The 19,749-nt window shown below is 43.6% G+C and overlaps 1 protein-coding gene, 1 long non-coding RNA gene and 8 other non-coding genes across 10 annotated transcripts; 8 read left to right on the top strand and 2 right to left on the bottom strand.

Moving 5' to 3' along the window:
* Nucleotides 1-583: 583 nt before the first annotated feature.
* Trnay-gua (transfer RNA tyrosine (anticodon GUA)) lies at nt 584-671 on the top strand. Its single transcript is given in 2 exon segments — nt 584-620; nt 636-671. It is a non-coding gene; the product is annotated as a tRNA-Tyr (tRNA).
* A 1,630-nt stretch (nt 672-2,301) lies between these two features.
* Trnaa-agc (transfer RNA alanine (anticodon AGC)) lies at nt 2,302-2,374 on the bottom strand. Its single transcript has one exon. It is a non-coding gene; the product is annotated as a tRNA-Ala (tRNA).
* Nucleotides 2,375-2,709: 335 nt separating this feature from the next.
* On the top strand, nt 2,710-4,221 carry LOC143433870 (uncharacterized). The gene is made up of 3 exons (XR_013070342.1): nt 2,710-3,082; nt 3,311-3,473; nt 3,926-4,221. It is a non-coding gene; the product is annotated as an uncharacterized LOC143433870 (long non-coding RNA).
* Nucleotides 4,222-4,723: 502 nt separating this feature from the next.
* On the top strand, nt 4,724-4,819 carry Trnay-gua (transfer RNA tyrosine (anticodon GUA)). Its single transcript has 2 exons — nt 4,724-4,760; nt 4,784-4,819. It is a non-coding gene; the product is annotated as a tRNA-Tyr (tRNA).
* A 1,563-nt stretch (nt 4,820-6,382) lies between these two features.
* On the top strand, nt 6,383-6,469 carry Trnay-gua (transfer RNA tyrosine (anticodon GUA)). The gene is given in 2 exon segments: nt 6,383-6,419; nt 6,434-6,469. It is a non-coding gene; the product is annotated as a tRNA-Tyr (tRNA).
* A 416-nt stretch (nt 6,470-6,885) lies between these two features.
* On the bottom strand, nt 6,886-6,973 carry Trnay-gua (transfer RNA tyrosine (anticodon GUA)). The gene is given in 2 exon segments: nt 6,886-6,921; nt 6,937-6,973. It is a non-coding gene; the product is annotated as a tRNA-Tyr (tRNA).
* An 800-nt stretch (nt 6,974-7,773) lies between these two features.
* Nucleotides 7,774-7,861, top strand: Trnay-gua (transfer RNA tyrosine (anticodon GUA)). Its single transcript is given in 2 exon segments — nt 7,774-7,810; nt 7,826-7,861. It is a non-coding gene; the product is annotated as a tRNA-Tyr (tRNA).
* A 1,909-nt stretch (nt 7,862-9,770) lies between these two features.
* LOC117702197 (activator of basal transcription 1-like) lies at nt 9,771-11,912 on the top strand. The gene is made up of 3 exons (XM_034493467.2): nt 9,771-10,053; nt 10,772-10,971; nt 11,122-11,912. Exons 1-3 carry the CDS (start codon nt 9,801-9,803, stop codon nt 11,482-11,484), a joined length of 816 nt encoding a protein of 271 aa, XP_034349358.1. The 5' UTR covers nt 9,771-9,800; the 3' UTR covers nt 11,485-11,912.
* A 5,851-nt stretch (nt 11,913-17,763) lies between these two features.
* On the top strand, nt 17,764-17,836 carry Trnav-aac (transfer RNA valine (anticodon AAC)). The gene has a single exon. It is a non-coding gene; the product is annotated as a tRNA-Val (tRNA).
* Nucleotides 17,837-18,043: 207 nt separating this feature from the next.
* On the top strand, nt 18,044-18,116 carry Trnaa-agc (transfer RNA alanine (anticodon AGC)). Its single transcript has one exon. It is a non-coding gene; the product is annotated as a tRNA-Ala (tRNA).
* Nucleotides 18,117-19,749: the final 1,633 nt, after the last annotated feature.

The raw sequence follows: 19,749 nt of genomic DNA, 5'->3' as shown, positions 1-19,749 counted from the left end.
TGTGGTCTCCTTGTTAATCGACAAAGACCAATGTCAGTTAAAGAACATTTTAGTATGTTTCTCCCCCCCCCCCCATTGTCTTATTTTTATTCATCTTTATCTTTTCTCATCTCTGTTTGTTTACACAGGCTCTCACTTTGGCTGGTCCTGAACTCACTATGTGGACCAGGCTGGGGCTGGAATTCACTGAGATCTCACTACTCTTGACTCCCTGGTGTTGGGATTAAAAATATACTCAACCACATCGGACCAACCATAGAGTTTTGCTGCAACTACGGACTAACACGTCTCAAATCTTGCTGATAAACGAGGGTAAATGAGCTGTTTAAATTCACCGCAGTAAAAGATGGTCCTTTCAAAGTCCTTAATAACTTTGCTTCTGGTTCCTTGGCTTTTAAACTTCCATTTTCTTCAGGGTCCAAGTCGCAGAAATTTGGTTCTGAAGAGGTATTGAAATAAAATAAGAGGATGAGTGAATACAAATTAAAAAGTTAGAGGCAGCTATTACTTGCATAATAATTAAGATAGACTCTAACCTCACGCAGAGATGGCATCCCAAGTAAGGAAGTGGCTGCACGTGGGTCCTTCGATAGCTCAGTTGGTAGAGCGGAGGACTGTAGGTGTGCCTTCCGGGTATCCTTAGGTCGCTGGTTCGAATCCGGCTCGAAGGAACCTGTACTTTTTAGCGTTGGTGGGGCATTCCCGTGAGAAATGAGTCTCATTTTCTGTATCTGAATGAGCCCAACACTATTCTCGATGTGCAGAGAAGTGAATGTAAGTTTTAACAATTGTTCTCTGTAATGATTTTTAATACTTCCAAGCAGGCTTTGACGTCATAGTCCACATAACCCCACCCCTGGAGATCCTTGTGCCCTTGAATAAAGGGACGGGAGATGCCGGGTAGGCCCGAGGTTTAGGGGCAAGAGTGAATCCAGGGCCTGTGGGTAATCGGTGGGGCACGCGCGCCCTCCAGTGGTCAGACAGTTCTCCGCACCTGGACCTCAGTCGCAAGTTTCTCAGCCTGCAGCTTCCTTTCACCTCTAGACAGGAGGGAAATCCTGTTCATTCAAGCTTCTTGGTTTAATTATGTTACGATGGTTTTGTTTGTTTGTTTCAAGAGGTTGGGGGGAAATTGGTGTATATCAGAATGACCTGGAGACATTTTACAACCTGGGCGACGCTAATTTCAAAAGTTCTACAGGTGATTTTAATGTGCTGCAAGGGCTTTAAAACGCTGCTAGAGTGTTTCTCTCAAAAAAACAAACCAAACCAAACCAAACCAAACAAATAGCATTGCTGGAAACGAAATGGCAGCTTTAGGGGAGAAATGCAAGAGGAGATTAGTTCAAAGGAAATCTCACATATCAGTAGAACATATATGCTAATTTTGTGCTAATTCCTTTAAACTATGTTACTCCTGCTCGCAAAATCAGTTACCTGTGGAAGAGAGTCAACGAGAAGCGATTAATATCAACTAAGACAAAGTAATTGACGAAGATTTTAGTTCAATACATCAAAGTTTACAAGGGGTTTGTGCTTTGCAAATTCTTGTACCTTCCATCTCATGTATCAGAACATTTATTCTCTTAACAAATTATTTTCAAGTTTTGGTGTAATTAGAAGCATGAAAAACCACGAGATTTTTAGTTTCAGGCCGGTGTGAGTTGGCAACTCCGGATGATCCCGTGTTTTGAAAGTGAGCTGTGAGCAAAAGAAAAACAGTTCTTTTTTTTTTTTTTTTTTTTTTTTTTTTTTTTTTTTTGATAACGTTTGGGCCTCGAATACAAAATAGTCCTGGATTAGGCGTTTCTGCAAGGCGCAATAAGTTCCAACCTACATAGAGTCCTACATTTCTTTCCGTATCTTGGACTATATTTCTGGATATTCCAGTACCGGTAATTGAACTGAAACAAAAAAACAAATGACCTAGATTCAAACACAGCTATATACGATCTACGCTTCACTGTCTCATTAACAAAGGGAATGCGTTTGCTTACAGCTGTTGAGAACGTGATAGGAAAACAGGAAATACGTGAAATAAAAGAGTATATTAAGATAGAACTACTGGAAGTGTAGGGTTGGAAATTCTCTCGACAGTAACAAAACTCCAGACCTCGGAAGCCGAGAGAGAAATCTCAAAGAACTCGGCCATTTCCTGGAGGACAGTGTGTGGTAGAAACTAGGCTTTTCCGGATTGCAGAAAGAACCTCTGAAATGTAACTCTGTAGGTTTAGAGTGACCGAGTTGGCTGTTCTTATTCTAGCAAGGTATGATGGGAAAAGAAACGGGCAGATGCAAAACTGGAGAATGCGGGCATCGATCCCGCTACCTCTCGCATGCTAAGCGAGCGCTCTACCATTTGAGCTAATTCCCCTTCTGGCAGGAGCTGCTTGCTACCTTGCTCCTTTTTGATATCTGGATGTAACTCACTGCTAGCTGGTGTTTTCAGTTTTATCAAATAGAGATTGTGTGTGGGTGGGGGTGGGGAAGGGGGATGGAGGGGGTATTAATGTGTTTGTTGATTCTATTTTTTTTTTAAAGTCCAATTAAATCCGGACAAGATGATAAAAACGGAAGTATAGAAGTTAGAGTATTTAAGAAAGAGTTTCCTGGATTAGGTGTAATGTTTTATAATCCCAGAACTGTAGGGGAGGGGAAGAAAGAAGTCCTAAGGCAAGGAGAATTGCCCTCTCTTGAGGCCATCTTGTTTTACATAGCAAAACGAAGCTAAAAGTGTGAGATTGTGGCTTGGTGGTCACGGAAGAGTGCCGGGTACCTCCCAGTTCCGAGGACCACACAGGGGTACGTACAAATGGGCCAGGACGCAGAAATCACTGAAACAACGGTGCTGGGATTGGCAAGAAGTTAATGCTGGGACCCTGTGCACAGAAACCAGATGCCAGATCGGAATAAAACATTCGGCCGAGAAAAATAATCTAGTTCCCTAGGCTCGACTTTGGCTCACTTCTTGGTCCGAAGCAATCCTCATATCCTTCACGTCTTCTAACTTCCACGACTGACGCAACTGGGTCCAGAAATCGACTCTTTGATCTCTACAATTCAAGTAGACTCGCTCTTCAAGGTCAGTCCTTTGTCTGGCTTTTTTTCTCTTTTTTTTCTTTTCTTTTTTTCCTTTTCTCCTCCTCCCCCCTCCTCCTTCTCCTCCTTCCCCCCCCCTTCCTCCTTCCCCCTCCTCTTCTTCTTCTTCCTCTCTCTCTTTCTCTCTCTTCTTTAAATTACTGCCGGAGGCCACATGGCCAAGACTGATGACGTCTGTTTCTGGTTAATTTCTTTCCTTTGAATTCTACAGGCACCATTTCGAGGAGTTTCAAACTTAATTTTCCAAAGTAAATATCGATACGCTGGTAATTTTGAGGTAGGGCCATATAGCTAGCCCTCGACGGCCTGAAATTCACTGTATAGTCGAAGAGGAACCCGAAGTCATGATGTTCCAGGTTTTAGATCGGACTGTGGTGAGTGAGGTCCCTAGTCAACAAGCACAGGTCCAATTGCCTCTTCTTCTGAAAGCTTATCAAAGAGACTTCCGCTTGTGTGCTTAATGTTTGTTTTTAAAAACTCAATAAAATCGGAGCAAGATAATAAGAACTAAAAGAAAGAAAGCGAACCATTTAAGTCAGTGATTCTAGACCGGTTGTGGGGTGGTGTGTCTCAGCAGCGGGGATGGGAATGCTGAGTTGGAGGCCTGCCTGGATTACTTTACGAATACCAGCTAGTCAGAGCTAGAAAACAAGGTTCTGTAAATATGAAGGAATAAATGAATAAACAAATAGGAAAAGGAAAGAAAAGAAAAAGAAACACACATCCCCAAACCTGACCCTCTATCTCTGAGCTGTGCATGGAGGCCTTACCAGCGTCTTCAGACCACCCTCAACACTTACTTTTCTCTTTTGCTTATTCATTACAGTCAGGATTGACAACAGGAGAATGGCTTTCTGTGGGAAGAAGCTCCCTCCGCGTAAGAGATTTTAAATCTCAGATGCTGAAATTGTGTATAGAAACCCACTGTTACTCCTCTCAGAGTCAGACTTGGCCTGACATTCATCACTGTCTAGATTCTTCCTTCTTACTGGACACAATCTGCCCAATCTGGCCTCGATTTATCTTTCAAATGACTATGACAAGTGTAGGCGTGGAAGAGGATGGAAAGGCTAACCCGTTCCCAAGGCACAGATCCATCTGCTGCAAGATTACACTCCCACTAATGAGGTTTTTTAGCAGGAACAAATTTTGGGGTTCCAGTAACACTAGATTGATTGTTAACTTCCCAAACGCTCAGTTGTGGTCGAAGATAAGGAATATCTGAAAATTCACACTAAAGTTTTGGCAATTGCTAAATGGTGCCACCTCCCGACTTTCAGGAAGAAATACCCAAGTACCAAAATAAACTGGCCATGGCTGTCTACAACCCACAACTAGCTTTTCCAGTTGTTTCATACTTGATGCAACCATATCATTAATCTAGAAAACCTAGATAAATCTAAGAGAAAGGATGTAATGGAGAAAGGACAAGCCGGCTACAGAACATCTAGGAGAGGGTCAAGGACAGGGAACCTCACTAGGTTTTGGTTTTCCTGAAACTGTGAGCATCACTATACAGAGTGTGTCCAATGTTTGAGGACACCTAAGAGAAATAGTTATGTCGTTAACAAAGCAAAAGCAAAATCGAGACCAGATAACATTATTAAGTAGACATTACTTATATCCTTCGATAGCTCAGTTGGTAGAGCGGAGGACTGTAGGGGGCTTAACTTTCCCTTGAGGTATCCTTAGGTCGCTGGTTCGAATCCGGCTCGAAGGAGAAGTGTTTTGATGGGTACTTAGTCGTTTAGACTTATCTGGACTTATCCCTCCTGCTCTCCTCCTTGTAGAATATGTAGAATGTGTCCTCTGTTCACAATACTTGGGTTTTTGTTTTTTTTTTTAATTTTTATTTTTTTTAAACCATGAATTAGATATATGCGACAGACAGTGGGGTCCCGTGTGGTCTTGACATTTAGCAAAAAATTTTATGAGGCTGGACCAAGCTTACCGCAAAGCAAAACGTAACGTACCGTTTCCCAGATAAAGCCATTATTAGTTTAATCCCTTTGCATAGTGTGTCCCCACCACACTCTGCCCCACCTGCGACGGTTCTACACATACCTAAAATGTGTGGTCGTTTCATCTGGGACGGTAGTATTGAGAAAAGGTCGGTGTAAGGTCATAAAAGAGGGACCCTCTCCCTGTTCCCCTAGGAGACTAGGCAGAGCTTGTAAATGTCTCCAGCGTCTGATTTTGTTGGTGGTGTATGGTTTTTCTTTCTCAGAGGCTTTCTGGTGCACCTAGACTGCTCCAGCTCCTTACAGCCTTCCTTCAGCTCTCCAGCTTCTCTCCTATGCAGTCTCTGCTCCTAACTTTTCATACTTAATAAACTTTAAAAGTTATAAACTCCAACAAATAAAAATCTCCCTGGATGGCTTCCTATGCATTCCCGTGGTGCTCTTCTGTTTCAGGCACCAGGAAGCTGAGTAGCACCAACCAAGCATAGCAGCATAAAGATGGAGTGATTAAATGTATTAAGTTTCAATTATGTGTTGTTATGGTATGTTATGTGTATTTGCTCCAGTGTAATTGTGCATCATAACATGGGCCAGGGCATTACTAAATACTCGCTGTGATTAGCTTTTCTCAACTTGACATAAGCTAAGCCATCTGGAAGAGGGGACCTCTGTTGTGAAAATACCTCTATCAGATTTGCCTGTAGGCAAGTCTGTGGGAGCATTTACATAATTAACCATTGGTTGGAATGGCTCAGCCCACTGTGGGTGATGCCACCCTTAGGCAAGTGGTTCTGAGTTATATGAGAAGCAGGGTGACCAAACTACGGTGAGCAAGCCAGTAAGCAGCACCCCTCCATGTCATCTGCTTCATTTTCTGCCTTCAAGTACCTGACTTGCTTGAGTTTCTGCCCAGGCTTCCCGTATGCTGGACTGTGATCAAGACGTTTAAGTTAAATAAACCCTTTCCTCCCCAAGTTGCTTATGGTCATAGTATTTTAACACAGCAATTGAAACCAATCTAAAACACATAGCAAAAACTTCTTAAGTTTCGTGTCTCATGCTTTTGCATTCACTCTTGATTTCCTCGTTTCTAAGGTGAACTGGGCAACAGCTCTGCTTCAGAATGGTATTGTCTATCTATGGTATCGCTGCCATTTCCATTTTAATAGGGAGAGGAGCCCCTAAAGAGACAGGATAGCACCGTAGGACAAGGGCACTGAAGGCCTTAAAAGATTTTCCTGATGGTTACCTGCATCTAAAGTAAGTCAGAAAATAGAACAAAATAACCATCTATTTGATAAGTCAAACAGATTCTGTACCTCCCTTCGATAGCTCAGTTGGTAGAGCGGAGGACTGTAGGTTATGACCCTGATATCCTTAGGTCGCTGGTTCAAATCCGGCTCGAAGGAGGTGTTTTTTAATGCCATCAAAAGATAATATAAAATGCAATAAGAACTTCAGTAATCAAGCAATCTTTACAAATTCATATTTGAAAGAGTTAGGTTTATGCCTATAAAGTACATTTAGCTTAAGCTTTTCATTTTAGTGAGACGATTTTTTTAATAGAGCTGTTTATATGTACAGGCATCTTCTCATCGTTACCCCTTCTCATGATCCAGTCTGGATTTTGTGAAAAGTAACTGCTTCTGGCAATTCAAGGAATACCTTAATCATTTTATTTCTTTGTATTGTACAGCACAGCTCGTGAAGTTTGTTTATTTTACCCTAAATCCTACAATTGAGTATTTCAAGTAACATAGGTTCACTGCATTCTCCAAATTTCCTTGAAAATCTTAGAATTGTCACCATCTTTTCAAAAGAATATTCCTTCGAACCGGATTCGAACCAGCGACCTAAGGATCACCCCATCAGTGCTCTACAGTCCTCCGCTCTACCAACTGAGCTATCGAAGGAAGATGTTATAGAACTCTTTAACATTTGCAAAAATATATAAACACGCCAGAAACATGCCATAATGTATATAATATCCAAATTTTTCGAAACTTATATATTCCATAAAAATATCCCCGGATGGCTTCTTGTTTTTCCTAGCAGATTCATTTTCTCTCTTAGGATCAGGAAACTGAATGGCACTGTAGGTATTTGCTAGCCGAGCATGACAGCACACTTAAAAATGAAATAGTTCAAATTTTTGCTTGAGAGAGAGAGAGAGGGAGAGAGAGAGGGAGAGAGAGAGGGAGGGAGGTTTCATTTATTTGTTCCATTACAATTGTGAAAAATAGTATGTACTACTCCTTACTACTTGTCAAAGGCCTCTCAAGTATTATGTCTCATGCATTTGTGTCTACCCCTGGTTTTCCTTGTTCAGAAAGGAGAATCACGAGTTTCCTTGAAGTGGGCACTAGCTCTGCTTCAGGATGGTATTGTTTGTCTATGTTGCCATTTTCACTATTTCTAATAAAGGAGGTGCTGAGAGTGGACAGCACAGCAGGGAAAGGGCAACAAAGGAGTGGATGGTCCTGTCTGGAAGGGTTCGTGAACATTCTTAGGAGCAGTTTTTGGAAATCTGTAAAACACTTATACATTAAAAGCATTCAACTCAAACGTGTTCTTAAACACCTGTTGAAGGATCACTAGCTAAATTAGTTTTAGAATATCCTAGTATCCCCCAAAAATTTTTCTCGTATTTCAATATGAATCAGAACAAGTCCACCAACTATTTTACAAATGTTAAAGAAAGTCCAGGTATCTTCCTTCGATAGCTCAGTTGGTAGAGCGGAGGACTGTAGGGTGTTAGTGGAGTGATCCTTAGGTCGCTGGTTCGAATCCGGCTCGAAGGAGTGAGTTTTTGATGGTTGGAGTACTAGGATTTTCAAGGAAATTTGGAGAATGCAGTGAACCTATGTTACTTGAAATACTCAATCGTAGGATTTGAGGTAAGATAAACAAACCTCAGCTGCCCAACAGTACAAAGAAACAAAACGATTAAGGTATTCCTTGAATTGCCAGAAGCAGTTATTTTTCACAAAATCCAGACTGGGTCAAGATAAGGGGTAACGAAGAGAAGATTCCTTACACGACTATTCGCAAGTTCATTCATTGACGACTCAAAGATTCTTCACGATCCGCTCTATGCTCATCTACAAAAATTTCAAAGGGTCTCTCTTGTAACCCAGGTTGGTCTGGAACTTCCTTTCTTCTCCATCTCCCAAGAGCTGAGGATTACAGGGTTGCCACTACCTCCGGTTGACTTGACGTTTAATGTGTATAAACATTCCATTAACAATAATTTCAAGCACATACAAAGTAGAGAAAGCAACAGGTGTTGCCACTTAGCCATCACACTCTTGTATCTTCTTTACATGTGCCCCTCCCCCAGCTCTCAATGTTTTGAACTCTGTAAGACGCTCTCAAGTGTCACCATTGCTGGTGAAATAGTTAAAAATGAAAAGCAGGGGTCTTTTCTCTCCACATTCACTTTTAATAAAAGGAGCAGAGGTAACCAACAGCAAGCTCTCTTCAGTGAACGTCCCCAAAGTCAGCTTTAGTTATTAGGTCCTCAGACGCACCTGAACTTTACAAATTAACGCCCAGAGTCTGCGGACACCGTTGCTCTGGCTTCTGTCTTCTATAATTTTCGTGACGACGAAGGATAAAAAATTTATGTAGGGCTTTGGTGAGGGAAAAGTTAAGTCCTCAGCGTCATCTTGGGCTCCGTCGGTAAAGCAGGAGGGAAGGTTAGTACATCATTTCTAGCAGCATCGCTCGATAGTCATCAGCTGCTCTTACGAGCCTGAAGCATAGCTGTGGCCACTGAGCTGGGCCTTAAGGTCCCAACAGCGAGACCCGACTTCTTAGTGACGCAGGCGGCCAGCTGGTGTACGGACCGCGCCCCCTGGCGGCTGTTCCGAGGCTGCACGGGGCAGTGAGCTGAACTGAGAACTTGTACTCATCAACTTGCAATTGATTCGAACACAACAGTAGTCAAACAAGCTTTTTACTCATACATTTACAGATTTAAATATTCACAAGGCGAAGTGTAAAATTACTAAAGGCGCGTTTGAAATTTTAAAACCGCAACTCCAATTAAAATTCCAAAAGTATATGTGCAAATTTATAAGCTGCTTCAAAAACTTTTAAAAATGTTTAAAACTCAGTTGAAACTTCAAATAATTAAAACTTCAAAGCTCAGACTGAAGTTTACAAGTTGCACTTCATAAAACTTTTTTAACATGTGAGTTATCCCTTCAACCACATTCGCACCACCGTCCTGGAAGAAGACGCTGTTTTGGTCTCTACAACACACTCTCCTAACACTGGTCTGCAAAAATCCCGCGAGAGGCACTAGGGCACGCTCTTGATGCTTGGAGGCAAAAATCATTCATACGCAGTTTTTAAAAAATTAAAAATATTTCGTGAGAGCTTGTCTCAGATCAGGGTTGCGCTCGACTAAGATTCTACCAGGACCCACAACCTGCGGCTCCCACCCCTTCTTTAGAGTCCAGTCTGTTGGGCCCGCCCCGCCCCGCCCCGCCCCGCCCCGTCCCGCCCCGTCCGCCCGCCCCGTCCCGCCCCGTCCCGCCCCGTCCCGCCCCGTCCCGCCCCGTCCCGCCCCGCCCCTCCCCTCCCCGCCTTGTCCCGTCTGCCCGCCCCGCCCCGCCCCGCCGTAGAACGGCACTCAGGATTTACGTCACTTGCGCCCAAACCGCAGATTGGCTCGCAGGATGTACGTCATCAGATAGCGACAGATTTACGGCTGTCGTGCTCCCCATATCTGCCATGGTGAAGGCAAGAGAGTTGGTAGAGGAGCAAAAGGCGGCGATGGAGGAAGAGGAAGAGCTGAATGCAGAGGCGGCGGAGGAGCAGGAGGAAGCCGAGGATGCGGCCAACAGCAGTAGCAGCAAGAAGAAGAAAAAGGTTGTTCCGGGTATTGTGTACTTGGGCCACGTCCCGCCGCGATTCCGGCCCCTGCACGTACGCAACCTGCTCAGCGCCTACGGCGAGGTGGGACGCGTTTTCTTCCAGGCCGAGGGTAAGCCCTGCGTCAAAAGGAGAGGGTGGCGATGCAGGCAGGCGGGCATGACTTATTTTCTTGGCGGTACACGTATGAGGCGTGGGGTGTTGGCTCTTGGAAGGCTCTGGCTCCCTACTAGCTGCTAAGCATGTAACACGTCCCTTAGATACCAGGCGCGGGGAAGGAAAATGGAAAGGGTGAGTGGATACAGATAGTGCTCTAATAACTAAGGCCTGAAAGATACCCTCGATTTTTAAAAAAGATTTATTTGTTTATTTTTTTTATTCGAGTACACTCTAGCTGTCTTCAGACACCAGAAGAGGTTATCAGATCCCATTACAGATAGTTGTGAGCCACCTCGTGGTTGCTGGGAATTGAATGCAGGATCTCTGAAAGAGGTTAAGTGCAGTCAGTACTCTTAACCACTGAGCCATCTCTCCAGCCCCCTCGATTTTCAAATAGTCCCTGAAACTGTATGATTAGCCTCCTTCAGTCTCCTACACCTCTTGACATGCACAATTTGGAATTGGAGGTGGGGACTGGTGCCATTATTAAGTTCAGAAAGTTGTCATTTGACGGGAGGAATGAGTTAAAGGAGAAGCTGCACCATACAGACAGCCCTTTTCCATCAACAACGGTAAATCGGCACCTAAACAGGCAGGTTTGGACTTCTGGCCAAACTGAGGCTTGTCTCAGTGGGTGCTTGACCAGGGTGTGCGTTGTGTTTGGCCCACAGACCGCTTTGTGAAACGCAAAAAGAAGGCAGCCGCAGCCGCTGGAGGAAAGAAGGGAGCTAAATACAGCAAGGACTATACCGAAGGCTGGGTGGAGTTTCGAGACAAGCGCATAGCCAAGCGAGTGGCAGCCAGTCTGCATAACACGCCCATGGGCGCCCGCAAGCGCAGTCCCTTCCGTTATGACCTGTGGAACCTCAAGGTGAGGGTCTGGGTTTCCCCGCCACACTTTGATTCTTACCTCCAGCCCATGACACCCTATCCTCCTTGCTAGATCTAAGCAGCTCCCGGTTTCTTCTCCTGTTCTGGTCTTCCCTATCTTGACTTTTTTTTTTTGTTTTCCTGCACACAGTTTTTGCATCGTTTTACTTGGTCCCACCTCAGTGAACACCTTGCCTTTGAGCGCCAGGTACGAAGGCAACGCCTGAGAGCAGAGGTCGCCCAAGCAAAGCGAGAGACTGACTTCTATCTTCGAAATGTAGAACAGGGACAACGCTTCCTTGCAGCTGATGGGGATGCTACTCGACCAAATAGCTCCTGGACATTTACTCAGCGTCCTACTGAGCAGGAGCTGAGGGACCGGAAAGCAGCACGGCCAGGAGGGCGGGAACGAGCTCGGCTGGCTACCATCCAGGACCAGGCCCGATCCAACCGAGGGCTCCTTGCCAGGATCTTTGGAGCCCCTCTACCTGCAGAGAGCAAGGAAGAACCATAGCTAGTAAGAGACTCCTGTTGGAAGAAGGAACCAGCCCTGTCCCCTTCTGGTCTGCCTCCTTCAGAGTGTAACCATCTAGGCAGATGTTTTCCCTATTCCACAGACCAAGAGTCTGGTAAAAGGCCTTTTTTGTTGGTGTCTTTTACCTACTTTGACCAAATCCTGCAAGCGCCAGACTGAGAACCTTACTCGTCCTATTCATAATGAAGACTACTGTAGGTGCCTTTTGCGTTTTGTTTGATTTCTGATTGCCTGCCCCTTTCTCAGTGGGCACCTGACAGTTTCTGGCTGGAAGAGTGGACTTGCCTTCCAGTAGGGTAATGGTCTGTGGTGTTTGTTCACTGTGGTGGGGGGGCTGAATTAACAGGAATTGGATTAGTGGTCCAATTTGAGGTTTATATTTGAAAATAAAAAATAATTTATTTTTATATGCTTTAGTTTTTCATTCAGTAAGTTTCAACTTCTTTTGAAGCCACACATGCCTCTCAGTTACTTTAGCACAGGCATGATTCTTCTCCACCCATGAATCTCAGTTACTTGGGAGATAGATCCCGATGCTCCTGTATTAGTCAGTGTTCTCTAGAGTCACACAACGTACAGGTAGTCTCTATATAGTAAGGGAATGTGCTGATGACTTACAGTCTGTAGTCCAACTCCCCAACAATGGTCAACAGCAGCTGTGAATGAAAGTCCAAGGATCTAGCAGTTGCTCAGTCCCACAAGGCAAGCAAGCGAAGGGGAGTCTTCCTTCTTCCAATGTCTTCTACGTAGGTCTCCAGCAGGTGTGGCCCAGATTAAAGGTGTGTACCAACAGCCTGGATCTGGGACTGATGACTTTGAACTCAGAGATCTGCTTGACTTTGTCTCCTGAGATTCATAGCCACTGTGACTCAAGATCTCCATGCCAAGATTTAGTTCAAAAACTTGTATCTTCCAGTCTCAAGATCAGGATTACAGGTGAGCCTTCCAACTCTGCATTGACAACCAGGAATAGCCACTACAATCCACCCCTTGTCAACGTGACACAAATAATAACTTATGTTCACATGAGACAATAACAAGGTCATGAATATGCCTAACATGATATAACTATTCCTCATACAATTGCAAACACATTTGTAAATTTACAATGAGGCAATGTCCCTTTTAGTAGCTCAACTTAAATACCAATTGATGTTAAAGAAATTGGAAGAAAATGTGTTTTTAACAAAATAGAACAGAAACATTCATATTACTTTATAATCATTGTTTCTTCAACTGGTTACGTGGCCTTAACTAGTATTTATAACTACCTTCCTCTGCTATCCATTCTGTATTTCCTCTACTCTCTGCAAGCACCTCTGCAGGTCTTGGCTCTTTTCCTGGAGGAGTGACCCATACCTTCATTCCTGATGGGTCTGTGTCCTTTGTCATACTTTGGATTAGGCTGTTGTAGTTTCCCATTGACTTTAATCACAGGACATGGATTAGTACTAAGAGATTCCCTAAGGGATCTCCTACATTCCAGACATAATCCTTCTTACCTCCATTGTAGAGAGGCAATCCAATTTCCCCATGGTAATCTGGATCTATCACCCCTCCTAACACTTATTCTGTTCTTAGCCTGTTGGTTCAAGGGCATTAGAAGCCCAAAATGACCAGGGCTCCTGTAAGTCGACGTATGGTGGTTTTGCCAGAAGCATTATGTTCAGGAAAGGCAAATCCATAGCCAGAGTAAGTATCTACTCTAGTAAGAACAAAATGTCCTTTCCACAGAGGAAGTGGTCCAATGTAGTCAACCTGCCACCAGGGTGCTGGCTGGTCACCTTGAGGAATGGTGCCATATCTGGGGCTCAGTGTTGGTCTCTGCTGTTAACAGACCTGGCATTCAGCAGCAGCTGTAGCCAGGTCAGCCTTGGTGAGTAGAAGTCAGTGTTGTTGAACCCAAACATAACCTCTATCTCGGCCACCATGGCCACTTTGTTCATGTGCCCATTAAACAATGACAGGGATGGCTGGGGAAAGAGGCTGACTATCCACAGAACTGGTCACCTTATCTACTTATCTACTATTGAACTCCTCCTCAGCTGAAGTCACCTTTTGGTGAGCATTTACACGGGACACAAGTATCTTCACATCCTTTGCCCATTTGGAGAGATCTATCTACATACTTCTTCCCAGATGTCTTTCTCACCAATTTTCCAATTGTGATCTTTCCAAGTCCCTGACCATCCAGCCAACCTATTGGCTACACAGCCCATGAGTCAGCGAACAGTCGTGCATCTGGCCATTTCTTCCAAACAAATGTAGTACCATGTGTACTACATGTGTACCTGAAGTTCTGTCCACTGTAAAGATTTTCTTTCACCCGTATCTTTCAGGGCTGTCCCGGAAAGAGGTTGTAATGCTGCAGCTGCCCATTTCTGGGTGGTACCTGCATAACGTGCAGAGCCATCTGTAAACCAGGTCCTAGTCTTCTCTTCTTCAGTCAGCCGATGATAGGGAACACCCCATGAGACTATAGGCACATGCTTGGTAGCAGATGGCATTGTAACAGGAGTAGAAGCCATAGGTATTTGAGCAACTTCTTCATGTAACTTGCTTGCACCTTCAGGTCTGCTCAGACTCAACCACGTATATACCACTTCCATTTGATAACAGACTGCTGCTGTGCATGTCCTACTTTATGACTTGGAGAGTCTGATAACACCCAGCTCATGAAGTGGTCCCTCCTAAGGTGAGCATCCTGCTTCTGTGGGGCTGAAGCACTGTCTTATTTCTGGAGATAAATAAATATTTACTAATTCTCTGAGTTGCTGTGAGGACAGGTTTTATAAGAATCCTAAGTAATACACTTTCTGCACTCTGCTACCTGTGATGTTTGCTTTGACAACCAATTTGGAAAATATCATCTACTTGTGACAGTGATAAGGAGTGTCAGGAAGCTCTTAGTCTAAACAGTCACATAGCTAATACAAGGCACAGTTACATCTTCTTCTGGGTCTCTGAAAGCCTACTCTGTCCACATAAAGCCACTTCTACAGGAACAATGTTAAGAACAGAGAGAAAGTTAAGGTGAAAGATAATAATATGTAGTTGTTCTGTGTGACTAGAGCCCAATAATGAAACGTTGACAAAAGCAAGTGTTGGCTGGACTTTGTACAAACCTCTAATCTCAGTACTTGGGAGGTAGGCAGATCTCTGTGAGTTCAAGGCAACCTGGTCTACATACTTAGTTCCAGGACAGACAGGGCTACATGGTGAGGAGGAAGTGGCGAGGAGGAGGAGGAGAAAGAGGAAGAAGAGGAAAAGAAGGGGAAGGAAGAAGAGGAAGAAGAGAAGAAGAAGATAGGACAAAGTGTTTTTCAGGCTCAGATAGTGCCTTGTGACTTCATTACTAGCTGTGGGATCTGTGGTGTGGAGTTACAGCCAAAGCTAGCTGACTCCTACTTGTAATGCAGTGTGGAGTCCTGTGCAGTTAACATCATTGTGTCCATACTTGCTGCATCTCAGTTGGCAATATGGACTATGGATTAGTTTGTTTGTGTGATGGCTATCCCTGGAAATTAGTTACAGACTGATGTGGGTTAAATATAAGGAAGAGTGCTCTCGTTTTTTATTTATTTGTTTATTTATTTAATTTAGGTTTTTCCTGACTAGGTTTCTCTGTGTAACCAACCATCCTGGCTGCTCTGGACCTTGCTTTGTAGTCTAGCCTGGACTTGAACTTACGGAGATCTGCCTGCCTTTGCCTCTTGAGTGCTGGGATTAAAGGCATGCACCACCACTACCTATCCTTGCTCTTTTTAAAAAACTGATTTTTAACAAATTTTTTTCTTATGTGTATGGGTGATTACCCTCATGTATGTCTGCACACAGTGGACATTACATCCCCTGATGCTGACAGTTGTGAACTGCCGTGTGAGTGTTAGGAGCCCAGGTCATCAGGAGGAGCATAGGTCCCAATGACATCAGAAGACACTGCAGTAGCCACTGTCATTTCTGTCCCCAGGTTTGTGGTGTGACAATAAAACCACTCCATTTAAGCTGCTTACTGCTGCTCAAAGATTCCTAGGCTAGGTCTCTCATAACTCAGTATTGGTACCTTACGTCCCAATCCTCTGAGCTATCTCATGAAAACTTTGAGTCAGTGCTGGAATAGGGCAAGTTTATGAGGGAGGCCAGCCTCTTTCCTTGGTCTCCACAATAAAATAATTTAGAACGAGACTCTGGCGTCCAGCAAGCAAAAGTGTTCATTTAAAAGCTCAAGAGCATGCTGGGTAGCAGAAGGGCAACCTCAGGTGAGGATAGAGGATTCAAACCACCTAGAATTGACAGATTTAGGTAAGGTGTAGTATCAGCCACAAAGACAAGCAGCATTTCTAAACACTAGCCATAAAATGCCTGAAAAAGAATTTACAGTAGCTACAAAATAGAAATAATACATTTAATCTAGCAAAACATTTTGAAACTATAAAACATTTGAAAACTATAAAACATTTAAAAGGACACGAAAACAGTGAAAGAAATGATAGCATTTCAGCAAAAAACAAAACAAAAAACCCCCAACTTAACAAAACTGGAGTCATCATACTATCTGACTCAGAAATATAGCCTACAAAGTTACGGTAACCCGAACACTATGGTGCTGACATTATAGGGAGACCAATGAAACAGAATAGCTCTATGAATCAATAGTCAATTCATTCTTCAAACAGTTGTTAAGACACAGCCGGTGAGTATGTGTGAGTGTGAGTGTGTGTGTGTGTGTGTGTGTGTGTGTGTGTGTGTGTGTGTGTTTCTTTGTGTTTCTATGATTGATTCATGCTTGCAGCCCCAGTATCAAGAGACTGAGGGAGGAGGATTGACCAAGCTTGGGCTATACAGTGAGTTCTAAGTCATATTGGGGTATTGGGTGAAACTTTCTAAAAACAAAACAACAAAACCTAAAAGAGAACATAAACGTGAGGCCACATCAGGGAAAGAATACTCTATTCAATATGCCACATTGGGATCTGGATATCTGCATACAGAAGAATGAAACTGAGTACATCTCACAACAAACTGGAAGGGGGAATGCCAAATGTATTAAAGACTCAAATATAACACTTGAATGCATAAAACTTCTAGAAGAAGGCACAAGGGCAAAGCACCATTGTACAAGTCTGGCTGTGGTTTTGGATGCATTTTAAAAGCACAGGCTACCAAAACAAAGACAGAAGACACAGCTCCTTACCCAGAACCACAAACTTCTGCACAGTGAAGCAAACATATGAGCAACAGAGGCCCAGGAAGTGTACAGAGTGGGAGAAAGCATGGAAAAAACCCACACATCACATGAAAGTTGATGCCCAAATACACACAAAGCACGATAGGTAGAAAACAAATAGCCTGACATAATGGAGGAAAAAAATCAGGTTACCTGTTTTTCAAAGAAGACAAAGAATAAACTAATTTATGAAAATGTGCCCAACTCATGAGTGACCAGGAAAATGAGACCCAGATCCCACTGAGTATACCTCAACTCCTGTCCTCCAGAAAGGGCTATCCATCCTCAAATATAGAAAAGGGCCGTGGGGCAGTGGTGGCCCATGCCTTTAATCCCAGCACTTGGGAGGCAGAGGCAGGTGGATTTCTGAGTTTGAGGCCAGCCTGGTCTACAGAGTGAGTTGAGTTCCAGGACAGCCACAAACAAACAAACAAAACAAACAAAAACAAACAAACAAAAAGAGCCAGTGTTGGAGCCAGTGTTGGTGAGTTGTGGAAAAAAGAGGATGCTTGCACAATTTTGGTGATTTAAATTATTATAGCCATTAGAGGTACTAATATGACAATTCATTGCCAGTCATGGGCTCATGTTTGCTTTGTTCATGGTAATGAATTCTTGTCTTCTGAGACACTCTTGTCTTCACATTCAAGATTATTCATAATAACCAAGATACAAAATCAATGGACAGATGAAAACACAGCAGACACACGTGAAACATTAGTTACTCTGCCCTTTATAAAGAGGCTCTGTCACTTCCCACCGCTAGGATGAAGAAGCTGAGGACATGGAGTTGAGTGAGGTAAACCAGCCACAGAGAGAGAAATTCACTGACACTGTGCGATCTCAGTGCTCAGGCGTCAATAGTAGAGAGGCTCACCAAAGGCTGCGGATGGAGTACGACAACCACCTTGGTTATTTTGATTTAGTTAGCCTATAATACGAGTAAATACAACACAGGCTAATCCCAAACCGGTTACTAGGCATGTTTTGAATCCATGTCCTGAAACTAGGAAGTTTTACTGGCTGTGGGTGTTTCCGTAGTGTAGTGGTCATCACGCTCGCCTAACACGCGAGAGGTCCCTGGTTCGAAACCGGGCGGAAACACAGTTTTTCTCACTTTCTTGTGTGTTTTTAGACTCTCAGTTCACTCCCTATACTTTTGAGCAGTTAGAAGACATCAGTTTTCGACCCTATGATTTTAGCTTTGGCTGGTATAGTTTCTTGAACCTTAGCCATAGCAAGTATCTTGTGTAAGGACCACTGGAGGCACTTGACATAAAAGAAAGTGCAAAATAAATCTTTTCTTATCTAGGGGGATTAGCTCAAATGGTAGAGCGCTCGCTTAGCATGCGAGAGGTAGTGGGATCGATGCCCACATCCTCCAGTTATAATGTTATTTTGCGCACCTCGGTTCCACCAACAGCTTCATACATATTCAACTCCACACATTACAGATTAAAAATGACCCACATTAGCTTTCTGCTTTCCTCTCACGCTCTAAACATAAACTTTAGTGCGTCCTTCACCACATTCTGACTTTCCAGTTTCTCACATCCACATCATGCTCTCCTATGTTCATTTAACAAATGCTGCTGAGCGTCTAGATTTGATTCTTTACTCGACAGACACTGGGTCAAAACCTATTCTGTACACATAGGTTTAGGCTTTTTCTCTTAAACCACGCTATGCTGTATGTTCTTTTGCCCGCCTCTCTGGAATCTTTGTTTTCATCGCACATCCCTGCTCACTCAACCGCGTTATTGGAGGATTGTTCTGCTCCTCACGGGTGCTACCCACAGCCCTGTACTGCCGACAGCATTGCATGGACCAACCTCCACTCCGCATGAGTGGGATGTGGCAACCTCCGTACAAGTCTCAATTTTCCATGTCTAACCTCTGTAAAAACAAACAAACAAACAAAACAACACAACAACAACAACAAAAACCCCACAAAACTAAAACTAAAACAAAACAAACAACCCCGGAGAATCTTTCCTTAGGGACTTGCTGTGACTATTTGAGCCATCTGCCCGGGTTCTCTCAACAGCTCTCCAGCGTCTACATCGCTCTCCTCGAGGTGTCTCCAGGTGATCAGACCCTCCCAACCTCCTGTCCTCTGTGTGTTTTACGTGCATGCGATTCCCCTCCATCATACTTTATACAATATGTACCTTTCTTTATAGAATTAGAAATTTACAAAAAAAAAAAAAAAAAAAAAAAAAAAGTGCTTGTCCTGTTTCTGTAGTGTAGCGGTTATCATGCTCGCCTCACACGCGAGAGATCCTGGGTTCGAAACCGGATGGAAACATTGATGTTTTATGTTCCCAGCCACAGAAGAAAAGTTCACAGTTATGACAGTGGGATGGTCTAGGGCAATAAGGATATGACAGTGGCATGGTCTTGGTGAGATAGCCCTAAGCAATGACCCTCGCCTAAACTTCCCGTTTTGCTGTGTCTTTATAACCTGCCCCGGAAATTAAAGTTTTAGAGTTTGATCAGAACTCCAGACTAGCTCTCATTCTTTGTGTCTCTTGTCCCTTCATTCTTTCGCCCCCTTCTCTAGGGTCTTGTTGAATCTCCACGGGCCGGGGCAGTTGGCACCCAACGTGGGGCCTTTGGGTGTGTGTGATTTACTTTCCCTTTTCTTGCCAGCCCCAGAGAATTAAGTTTTGCTTTCTCAGAAGAAGTCTGATGAGTGGCTAATCCCCAACTCCATACTTAGCCTTCCTTGGTCTGCCCTGTGGTGTTGAAGATGTCCTTTGACACTTCTGCTGACAAATTCAACTGGACTATGTGGAATAAACCCAACACATCTTTAAGAGTAGTAAGAACATATGGAACTGGAAACCAGAGGATATATTGTGTTGTAAGAGGAATGTATCGACTTGTGTAGTATATTAGTCATAGTCTTCTAGAGTAACAGAACTTATAAAGTTATACTGTCAAAAGCCCTTTTCTATGGGTTAGAAATGAGATAATGGTATTTCTTATCTTTCAATCTGTTTGTGGTAGATTAT

The sequence above is a fragment of the Arvicanthis niloticus genome, unplaced genomic scaffold (assembly GCF_011762505.2).
Source record: "Arvicanthis niloticus isolate mArvNil1 unplaced genomic scaffold, mArvNil1.pat.X pat_scaffold_565_arrow_ctg1, whole genome shotgun sequence".
Classification (NCBI taxonomy): domain Eukaryota; kingdom Metazoa; phylum Chordata; class Mammalia; order Rodentia; family Muridae; genus Arvicanthis; species Arvicanthis niloticus.
Note: the sequence above shows the minus strand (reverse complement) of the source record. Positions and strands in the feature narration are given on the sequence as shown.